Source organism: Ipomoea triloba, chromosome 11 (genome assembly GCF_003576645.1).
Source record: "Ipomoea triloba cultivar NCNSP0323 chromosome 11, ASM357664v1".
NCBI lineage: Eukaryota > Viridiplantae > Streptophyta > Magnoliopsida > Solanales > Convolvulaceae > Ipomoea > Ipomoea triloba.
The window spans coordinates 6,219,603-6,230,808 of record NC_044926.1 but is presented as its reverse complement, the minus strand read 5'-3'; the positions used below and the strand labels follow the sequence as shown (position 1 = coordinate 6,230,808).

At 36.7% G+C, this 11,206-nt stretch overlaps 1 protein-coding gene and 1 long non-coding RNA gene across 7 annotated transcripts; both read left to right on the top strand.

Moving 5' to 3' along the window:
• The first annotated feature begins 254 nt into the window (after positions 1–254).
• On the top strand, positions 255–2,946 carry LOC115997522. 2 transcript variants are annotated; one of them, XR_004093744.1, is made up of 5 exons: positions 255–449; positions 549–597; positions 762–1,847; positions 1,942–2,053; positions 2,596–2,946. It is a non-coding gene; the product is annotated as an uncharacterized LOC115997522 (long non-coding RNA). The 2 variants fall into 2 exon arrangements; XR_004093745.1 differs by having other exon boundaries at positions 256–449; positions 1,549–1,847.
• Positions 2,947–5,335: 2,389 nt separating this feature from the next.
• LOC115997669 (protein WHI4) lies at positions 5,336–11,206 on the top strand. 5 transcript variants are annotated; one of them, XM_031237265.1, is made up of 11 exons: positions 5,340–5,733; positions 7,626–7,688; positions 8,531–8,612; positions 8,727–8,801; positions 9,087–9,168; positions 9,304–9,349; positions 9,465–9,571; positions 9,744–9,813; positions 9,905–9,987; positions 10,078–10,119; positions 10,840–11,206. In XM_031237265.1, the coding sequence occupies exons 1-10, from the start codon at positions 5,512–5,514 to the stop codon at positions 10,106–10,108; spliced, it is 861 nt and encodes a 286-aa protein (XP_031093125.1). In that variant the 5' UTR covers positions 5,340–5,511; the 3' UTR covers positions 10,109–10,119; positions 10,840–11,206. The 5 variants fall into 5 exon arrangements, with proteins under 5 accessions (XP_031093123.1, XP_031093127.1, XP_031093125.1 ...); XM_031237266.1 differs by having other exon boundaries at positions 10,837–11,206; XM_031237267.1 differs by lacking the exon at positions 10,840–11,206 and having other exon boundaries at positions 5,339–5,733; positions 9,471–9,571; positions 10,078–10,318.

The window sequence follows — 11,206 nt, the reverse complement described above, 5'->3', positions numbered from 1 at the left end:
TATTCGCGTAACTCGTGTGAAAAACTAGTAATTAAATAAAGGTCCAAAGACACATTATTAATTTGTGGCCTAGTAAATAAAGATCCAAAGACACATCATTAATTGTGGCCTGTAATGCTAGAAGAATAGAAATGGGCATAAGATTAATGTATTTGCCCCAATTAATATGTAGCATATCCATCTGATATAAAAGAAATGTGACCCAATAAATTTGTTTTAGCATAAAATCCATCTTTAATGTACACTGTACATTGCCCTAATCAGGCGAGAGGATATATATAAAGATAAAACGCAGGGCGAGAGGATATATACAAAGATAAAAGATCAGGACGAAACGCAATCGATTGCACAACTTATTGCCGCTGGACACCATCCACATCATCGCCTTCCGAAGCACAAACACCGTCCCATCGCCGCCGTAACGCCGATCGACTCGCAGATCACACCAGGTTTTTATTTTGATTTTTTTATTATTATTTACAATTGTTGGTATATATATATATATATATATATATAACAAAGCACTTCTCGTTGGATTCTCGTCACAGCAACAGCGCCCTCCTCTCGTCGCAGCAACAGCGCCCTCCGTTCTCTGAGGTAATCTCTCATCCCTCCCTACTTTTGCTGGGTTTTGTAATGAAATGGATTAGTAAACTTGAAAACAATAGAGGAAATCATTGATTTTTGTTTGTTTGTTTGTTTGCATTTTTTATGACCGCAATTTCGGTAATCTTCAATTCCATTTGTTCTTTTTTTTTCAGTATCGCACGAAATGGCAGGCCAATATGCTTATTTTGCATGTTTTCAAAACCTCTATCGTGTTAAAATTAAAATTCCTTCCTCTCCTTCATCGTGCGAAGAAGAAGTCAAGCTTGAGCTTGTAGCTTCCGATCTTCCATACTTTATGGCACTCTTCAATCATGGACATACTCTGTATGCTGTTGGTGGCGTAGACGGCGTAGACCTATATACAGAATCATATAGGCGCCAGAGGTTGATTTTTGACTTTGATCCCAGTAGGTTCCCCCAATTACCTATCGAAAATCCTGACAGTCTCACCGGTCGATTTTCAATCCATGGAGTGTCCTCGTGTGATTCGAGGAGATGATGACCGAATTTACCTACTCTCGAAGAACCATAGTTGCTTTAAGCCTATACTCGAGGGGCAATTCTGTTTCCAGTCTTTTGATTTCGTCAAAGATTGCTTTGAAACCCTTCCACCCCCTCCTCTCGCACCTGATCATGCCTTAGATTTAGATCGCACCTTAGATCGCTTCTTCACACTGGGCCACTTTGTTCTTAGGGGATATCTATATTTGCTCATTAGTAACCCACTGAGTTCCAAATACCCTAAGAGTGCCTTTACTTTCAACATCAAATCCTCAAAATGGGAGGAGAAGTCTTTGCTAGCCCAATTTGAAGAGAAGGAAATTCCTCCTCCCTTTGGTCACAATGGTGACATAGGGCTTTCAGATGAATTTTCTGAAAATATTCTGATGGATTCTGGTTGCCTATTGTTATACTGAGCTTTATGCATATTGTGTCAAGATTCATGCGGAAGGTGTTCTTGAGTTCATATCTTACCGGGCTATAAATGAAATTCATTGTGTTGGAGAGGATGGGGATGGCTTAAAATGTGATCTGACACAACTAGCTGACCTGGGAGGTGACAAATTTTGTGTGGTTACTGGTTCCCATGCGATAGATGTCTTAATCTACGTGTTCGAAATAAATTTTGATCTTGAATATCACATTCAATCCTCCCGAAGTAGAGTTGGAGCCTCCTCAGGAATCCTTTACTACAAGAAATTCCAGCCTGGGAGTAATATTCAATCTTTTTGTATTGTGTAAGTACACCCCGGTCTCATTTTTCTGTTTCATATATGCTTCTACTCGTGTGATAAATATTCATTTGCTTACTTTTTATCTATTTATTTCCAGCTCTGCCCCTCCAGCAATTGAAGACCAAGACAGGGTGGAGAACACAACTAAAAGGGAGAGAAGTGGGGATGAAACCGTGCATAAGGCCAAGTTCCTCCGTTCTTTATGAGTGGTATTCTCCTATTTTGGGTGTTTAATGAACAAAACTGCAATCCATCCTATCTTCTTGGAGACTTCAATGGTAGCTTAGGTATTTTTTAGGGTGTTTAAGTGAACAGAACTGCAAACTATCTTATCATCTTGGAGACTTCAATGGTAGCTTAGGTATTGTTATAAGTAGGAATTGTGTGTATGTTGATTTTGGTTGTGCATAAAATTACTGAATCTTTTGTTTCAGATGATAAGATGTTTTAGGTATTGACCCTAAAATATACCTTGATATTTCAAAATTTCATTCCTGCCCCTTGTTATTATTATATATATGTATTTGTGCATTTACTTGTAAGCTAGTGATCTTATCAAAATTGTTGTCTATATTAAACCTGAACAAGTTGACTTTTACATGCTGGACTTTGAGCGAGTTCCGAGATTCTTGATGGGTATTCTCATTATTGGCCACTTTGTTGACTTCAATATTTGCTGCATTATGTAGTCCTTGCTCAAAAGGTGTTTACAACTATTCTATTCTTGTGACTTCATTGTCTTTCCTTGCAGGTGTGTTGTTTGATGTGGGCATGGCCATGCTTGGTGCCTTGGACCGACCATCTTTTTAATTCAGCTTTAGTTGTGAATGGCCAGAAGTTTACTTTTTTGGGTTTATGTACATATTCATAAGCTTTTTTATTGAACCATGAATTTGTAGTTATATGCCTTGGCACAGAAACTTAACTGCCAACTATTGTTTTGTTTCTACCTTTTACAACACAAGGCAAATTATATGGGGGATGAATCTGTTCTGGAGCTTATGGAATGCTAAAAAGTTAATTTAGCTGTTCATTATGTATAGAGAAATGGTGCATATTTACTCTTAACAGTATATTATATTTTACATATATGCCCCATCTATATGTGGATGCATTGATCTGATCTATTCCAATGATATTAATTTTCTAGTCTTAGGAAATTTAGATTTTATTGACACTATGAATTTGGCACTGATGATGGAGTCCAGAAGCAACATGAGAAAGCCCCTGTTTTCCCTTTAGTATCTAAGGAGGAGGGAATGGATGTACAAAGAAAGCTGGTTCTAGTTTTGTTAAATTTGCAGAAGATAGATATGAAAAGAAAGGATCAATTCTTCAAGGAACAACAGAAATGAAATGGGCTGGAAAGCTAGTGATTGTAGTGGAAGTTGGAATGAAGGACATCTAAAGCAGATAGATGGATGGAACAATACAAATCACTCTGATCTGAGGATTCTTTTTAATTCTGCTTTAGTTGTCCTGTCCATGTTGAAACCACAAGTTTAGTTTTTTAATTGGGTTTATGGAACAAAGCTTATTAGATGCTGCTAATTACTCCCATCCATATCACTTTTACTTCCAACCTGCTTTCTTCATCCCACACTTACCACACTACCTACTTCTATGATAATTGTATGTAAACCTTAATTCGAAACTTGACTTCCAATTTGATGCCTTTATTTAAGGCAACGCTTTACTGCTATATTAATATTATCACACACCAATCCTTAATTACTTATACTTACTTTTGGTAAACCCGATAGTTGTCATTCTTCAAGTAGTTGAAATTTATATTACTATATTACTGAAAAGAGTTAGTGAGTGCCAAAGACCTTGTGGTCTAGTGGCACCCGGTGTCCCGATTTACACTCCCACATGGATGATGGGAGTGGGTTCGAGCCTCAGTGGAGGCAACTGTGCCTGCCCTGTAATGGGGCGGGTTAGGGTTGTAGAAGCCCTATTAAAAAAAAATTAATTATATATGTTACAGGCAGTACATATGATATATTTAATATAATTTGATACATTTTATAAGTTATTAATTTATTAATTTTGACACTTATTAAGTAGTTGATGTAGCAAAGTATGTATTTTAAAGATAATATATAATTGAAGTTTATCTTGGATAAAGTAATATTCCTTCTAGTTTTTTACACGCCACAACTTTAAACAACATTGTAGTATTTAAAACCTAACCCTAAACCCTCAAGAGTTAAGATCTTGGACAAAGAACGAAGTGAGAGGAATATTGTGTTGGGGAAAAATGATACTGCAACAATGTTTAAAGTTGTGACATGAGAAATGTTCACAGCCTTTTAGAACAATTTTGTTGGTGTCTAGGTTTAAGGTATAAAGAAAAACGTTGTTCTCCAAAATTACACAATTATTCTATAGTAACATCCACTCGTTAACTATAGTTGGAATGTGCTAAGAAAAACTATGTTGTTCAATGTTACACATCTATTCTATAGTAAGGTTCACTCGTTAACTATAGTTTGAATGTGTTAAGAAAGACGTAGTTTCTTAAGGTTACACAATTATTTTATAGTAATATCCACTCGCTAACTATAGTTGGAATGTGCTAAGAAAAATTATGTTTTCCAGTGTTACACATCTATTCTATAGTAAGGTTCGATTGACTCATTAACTATAGTTTGAATGTGTTAAGAAAGACATTTCTCAAGGTTACACAACTATTTTATAGTAACATTCACTCACTAATTATAGTTGGAATGTGCTAATTAACTACTCGGATACTATGGATAAAGGAAGGGAGAAGACGGATAATGTTCATGGCAATTGCACTTTCATCAATAGTTCAAGAGTCTATTTGGCCATTATCCTAAAAATGGTACTTTTGATCTCTCAATTTTAAGGGTGTAGTGGACTTAGTTATCTAAGTTGAAGTTATAGATTTGGAAGAAACTTATGTGTTTTGTCACAATAGTTTGTCTATTAGAGGAAAATATAAGAGAGAAGAAAAAAAAAACTAAGGTGAATTTCCATGTTTAGTTATGAGAAATCATAATTTGAGATAAAAATTAATTATTTTTAATAATTTTGTTTCAATAGAAGGAAAATGTACTACATTAATAATTGAAAGATCAAAATTAGAAGTGATTATAATAAGGATATTAAGTCCACTTATACTCTTATAATTGGGACAAAAAATGTCCTTCTCTTGTACTTAAATTGACGACATTGTCAAAGATCAAAATTAGAAGTGATTATAATAAAGATATTAAGTCCTACTTATACTCCTTTCAAAAAAAAAAAATCCTACTTATAATCTTATAATTGGAACGAAAAATGACATTTTTCTATACTATGACATTGTCAAATATTTTGCTTGAACTGTAGTGTAATTAACTCAAATGACGAAATAACTCTCTTAAATAAGAAGTCATGGATTCAAATCAGACAATATTGATTCAAAGGCCATTAAACTACACACAAAACTACAATTAAACTATTCAACTCACAAGCTAGAACTTAGAAGTGGTTCCCCGCGCAGTAGATGTTGTACCAATCATTCCTCTTCTTGCGACGGCGAGATTTATATCGAGTACTTTTTCTCCGACGAAACGCGCCACGGGAATTTGTGTAGACTCACTCAATCATCTGCCACCGCCACGCTCGACGACCTCCGGCGAAGAGAAGAGAAGAGATGGCTCTCCACCAGCCCTACGACCCTTACTTCCGCCCCCAACCACTGCCCCTTCCAGATTACGCCTACACCGTCGGTAATAAAAACGAACGCGATATGATTCGAACCCTATTCGTCTCCGGCCTCCCTGACGACGTTAAAGCTCGTGAAATTCACAACCTCTTCTGCCGCCGCCCCGGCTTCGAGTCTTGTCAGCTCAAGTACACCGGTCGCGGAGATCAGGTTTTATTCTTCTTCTATCTCTCTCTCTCTCCCTCTTTACTCGATAATGAAGAAATTTTATGCAGAGTATAGTATTCATCATTGTTAGTTCTCTATAATTTAGCATTATTTTCTCGGTAATTACCATAACACGGGCTTGGAATTTAGTAAAATGATCGCACATTTGTAAGTATTAATTCATTTTTTCATCTAATGAACATGTTTGTGGTAATCTCGCTGTAAGATCTTGTTTCCTATATGTTCTATAGAGTCTGTGAGTTGCTGGCATTCATAAATTGCAAATGTGTATTCTAGTGGTAAATCAAGATTTAACTTGATTGTAACTTGTAAGAGTCACCTTGTGTATGGGAATAGTTAGCAGGTACAGTTTGATATTTATGCAACAAATGGAAATGTGGTGTGCAAGGAATGCTGTGATAATTATGTACCAGAAGACCTCATTCATTTTACCAATAAACTGATGAGATTCATTGATTAAGAATTTTGCTAGGATGCTGTCAACCTGTGCTTAAAGAGGGTGCCTTGTCCTACCGTATGTAACCTTTGTGCTAAGTCCCCGGAGACTGTTGATCACCTGCTAATCCATTGTGAGTTCGCAAAGAAATGCTGGAGAAACTTTCAGACTCTTTCTACACATGAGGATTCTCATTTAAAGGATTGGATCATCGAAAATATGAATATTATGGAACAATCCTTGTTCTGTCAGTTGCTTGTCACATGCTGGAAGATCTGGGAAGTTCGTAATCAAAAGCTGTGGAACAATCAGTCGGCTCACCCACGAACAGTGGTAGACAGTGCTAGATCTTTTCTGGAAGCTTGGAGTACGGTGCAGAAACCCAATCATTCACCAAGATCACATTCTGCTCATGAAAGATGGAAAAATCCCCCAGAAGGTCGACTTAAACTTAATGTTGACGCTGCTATTAATTCTAACTTTAAAGCTACAGGTTTGGGCTGCATTCTACGTAACTCTTTTGGGGAATTTGTGGCTGCTAGAGGTCAAAACTGGTTAGGGTGCTATCAACCTAAATTGGCAGAAGCTATCTCTGTGAGAGAAGCTTTGAAATGGCTAAAGGAGAGGAATTTTGACAATGTCATAGTGGAAACTGATGCACTTCTTGTCATACAAGGATTGAAAGACTCTGATTTTAATTCTTCTTTTGGCTTAATCCTTGAAGACATTCGTAAACTAGCTAGTGTTTTTAATTGTATTAGCTTTGTGTTTGTCAAACGATCTGCGAATACAGTGGCCCATAAGTTAGCTAGGGAAGCTGTGTTCTATGCTGATTGTAGGGAGTGATTCGGTTCGGCCCCTCCGTCTATTTCTGATGTAATTCTGCTGGATATTCCTATTAAGTAATGCATGTTTGCTTTCAAAAAAAAAAAAAAAAAGAATTTTGCTAGGATAATTGCAAGTGAAGGATTCCATAGAGGATGGGCGTTATGAAGTTCATAGAGCTTACTAGTATGTAGAAGCAGCTGCTGAGAATAAGTGGAATTTAGGGAATGTTTACAGCTTACCACAGGCATCATGTCAGTTTCTAGAAATTAGAGATTCATAGTGTTTGCTTGTCATATTTGAACTCTGTAGGTGCAATCTAGTGAATTTTGGCCTCTTTTATTTTTATTTTTACTCCATCCTGCTTTTTAGTTTGTTATAGTATTTTAAATTGTTTCTTACAATTAATAAGAGGCTCAAGCCTGCATATCAGTTTTCCTTCATAAATAAAATTTCAGAAAAAAATGATCTCTTTAATCAGTTTCGTTTTTGTTTTTCTTTCTCCCCCATATAAACTGTACCCTGCAACTCTCTCTCTCTCTCTCTCTCTCTCTTTTTAGGCGGAAAAACAGTGTGTATGAATTGTAGTAACACTTATTTGTGCACTTTGCAGGTTGTTGCATTTGCCACCTTTGTAGATCATCCAACAGCAATGGCAGCATTGCACTCGTTAAATGTGAGATTGTCAAGCATGATTTATCTCTTACTTTATTTACATCTCTGGATAGAAAATTCTATATATAGAGAACAACATTTTTAGTTGTAATAGTTATTTTCATCTCTAGTTGTTTGGCATGCATAAGTTTGGTCCTCAATTACCACTGGAAGTTGCTGATTTAGTCCTGCTCCTAACGGAATCTGGTATCCCCATTCCCCAGACTAAGGAAAGTCTATCACTGTAGCCATACAGCAAACACACGCGGGAATGTCTATTAACTGCAATGTTGTAGAAGGCGCTAGGCGGTAGTCGGGCGCCTAGCCGCCTCGCGGGCAACTATTAACTTACGGTTTTCCTAGTTTTTGTTTGGAGTTAACAGATTATGCTAGGTGGGACTGTGGGAGAGACCAAATTAGCAACTTCCGGTGATAACTAAGGACCAAATGCATGCACGTCAAATAGCTAGTGACGAAAATAACTATTACGGAGTATGTTGTAACTAAGGGAATGTCTATTCTCCCTTTATATTTTTTCATTGTGTGGAAGGGCGTGGTTTGTCTTGCAATATGGTCAGGCAGGACTATTCAGTGCAATTAAACTGATCCACTAGTTTAGATTCTGTACACCACCCACTGCGTGCACATAACTGTGCTGGGGTGCAGATAGCTTGTTAACTTATATTCCATAGCCATCTTTCCATTTTAATCAGTCTCCTGTTGTATAGATGTTATGGCACTATCCTATCCGTCATAGAATTAAATACTTTCTCTTTGTTGAGATGGCAACCACTAGTATCTTGCCTTTGTTCTTACTCCTACATATATATGTTTCATTGTCTCCATGGTCCTTTGTATTTACAGGGTGTGAAATTTGATCCTCAAACAGGATCCACTTTGCACATTGAACTTGCTAGATCAAATTCCAGGAGGACAAAAAGACCAGGTGAATATATTATACGGAGTATTACTTATCAGTGTCACTGGGCAATAAGAGGTGGGTTGAAAATTGAAATGCTGCTGTTGAGTGTGTCTAATGGATTGTTGCTGTTATTCACAGGGAGTGGGCCCTATGTTGTTATTGATAACAGATCTAAATCCAATACAGATGCCAAAGGCACTTCAAGTGATGAAGGTAAGCTGATATAGTTTAATGGAAAATTACATGTTGGCTCTTCCCTAGACCACCTACCCAATCTCCCACATACTGCTTTTTCATTTCCCTTCACCACTTCTGGTTGGTGCAAGTGTTGAACACAAAAGTCCAAAGAAACTTTTCCCTTTAAGTAAGTTTGGTAGAGAGCTTAATTTTCAAATAATGCTTATTGTATAAATAACACATACGGTTACAATATGATTTGTTTTGCCATTCGTCTTATTCTGTATGTAAAGCTGATAAACTCATAAACACAATCTGCAGATTCAAATGATAGTGATTCTGATGACCCATCAAGATCCAATGATCCTGATTCTGGCAACAATGATGATTCGTCTGAGAAGAGGTTGAAACCACTTAAAGCACAAAATTACTGCTCACTTAGAATATCAAGTGTTATGAATATTAGCAAATATGATGTTTCTATGAGTCAATATTTATTTAAATTTGAACACTAACAGTACTGTCTGGCATTGACCAGTGGTGAGAAAGTGGGTGATGGTGATAATGTTTTAGCTGCACAAAGTGTAAGTTTGTGATTAGCTGTCCTTAATATCAAACACACACACACACACACACACAAAGTTGAATGCATATATATTCCATTGCAACAGCATATCAAAAAGTTAGTGGGTATTGCAGGAACAGACTGAGAAGATAGGAGACGGTACTCATCCATGTTCCACTTTATTTATTGCCAATCTCGGGCCCAACTGTACTGAAGATGAACTTAGGCAAATTCTTTCACAGTAAGTTTCTTCAAAAATCTTACTTATGAAACTATGAACTTTGTGTTGGTAATTATAGGCTAACTTCTTATACTGACTCCTTATGAAATCTCATATTTGGTTCTTGGTTACCCATTTTTGGTTATAATATCCTTATAGGGTAATTAATAGCACATGTTTGTTCTGTTACCAGGTACCCTAGATTCAACACCCTGAAGGTTCGTGCTAGAGGTGGAATGCCAGTTGCTTTTGCTGATTTTGAGGTACACTGCACTACGCTTAATTATACTGCTGATATCGAATTTCATTTTTCTTTTGGTCGCATTAGTGTATGCATCATATTTATTTTGACAGGGTGTTGAAGAAGCGACTCAGGTCATGAATGCACTTCAAGGAAGCTCATTGCCTTCATCAGATCGGGGTGGCATGCATATAGAGTATCTCTCTCAACTTCTATGAACACACATTTGAGAATTACACTCTATCGATGCTGTTACTAAGGATAAACTTTTGTTTTGTTTTGGCAGATATGCTAGATCTAAAATGAGGAAGCCTTGAATCACATTATGGTAAAAATACTCATATTCTGGTGTCCATTAGCTATGACTTCAATGCTCACATAGATTTAGTCCCTAAATCAAAGCCTTTTCTATGATGATGAGTGTCAAGTATGAAACAATGGATTTTTGCCAAAGTATTTCACCAAGAACTGATCTAAGCCACCCAGTTAATTTATGCTATCACTTCATTATCAAGTACAACATGAAAGATGATATCAGTTCCTTAAGTGGTTTTTTTAAACCTAGCTCCACCATAATAGAATTAAAGGATAAAAAAAAGCCACTTTGCATATGATTAAGAGACAAAAATAACAACAATATAACAGAGAGACCAACAAAAGAATTATTTTGTTATAATATGTGATCATACTCGTATGTACAATGATGAAGATTGACCTTAAATATGTAGGCCGAGTCCTATCAATTTAGTATGTACTATGTTGTACTGGATGTCTCCTACAATATTCATCTCCACGCACTGTGGGATGCATATATATCCTCCTTAACAGTGGTCCATTTGATGCATATATATTATATATGCAGCTACTGTGTATTTAGTCTTGGCAGTTGGCAGCACTAAAGGGCATGTCGGAATTGCCCGTTAGAGTGATGCCTGAAATTATTGGCTATTTTTCTGGTTTGAAAAAGCAGAGATGAGTGTTCAAGAAGCTTTTCCCGATGGGGGCTGATTTTAACCTTGGATCCTAAAATGTCGTGCATGTAAAGCAGATAGATGGACATGGCTCGGAAGCTAAGCTGGTGGATGGATGATCTGAGGATGGTAAGAATGGACCCTAGCTGCAGGTGCCCTGGACCGACCATCTTTTTAGTTGTCCTGTCCATGTTGAAACCACAAGTTTAGTTTTTTAACCAATTAATTAATTGGGTTTATGGAACAAAGCTTATTAGATGCTGCTAATTACTCCCATCCGTATCACTTTTACTTCCAACCTGCTTTCTTCATCCCAGACTTACCACACTACCTACTTCTATGATAATTGTATGTAAACCTTAATTGGAAACTTGACTTCCAATTTGATGCCTTTATTTAAGGAGGCTTTACTGCTATATTAATATTAATCCTTAATTACTTATA

Bases quoted from the DNA above. Each gene is read 5' to 3' on its own strand.
- LOC115997669 (XM_031237263.1), top strand. From the start codon at position 5,512: ATGGCTCTCCACCAGCCCTACGACCCTTACTTCCGCCCCCAACCACTG. The intron at 5,734-6,223 runs GTTTTATTCTTC...GAATTTTGCTAG, and splicing joins ACACCGGTCGCGGAGATCAG to GATGCTGTCAACCTGTGCTT.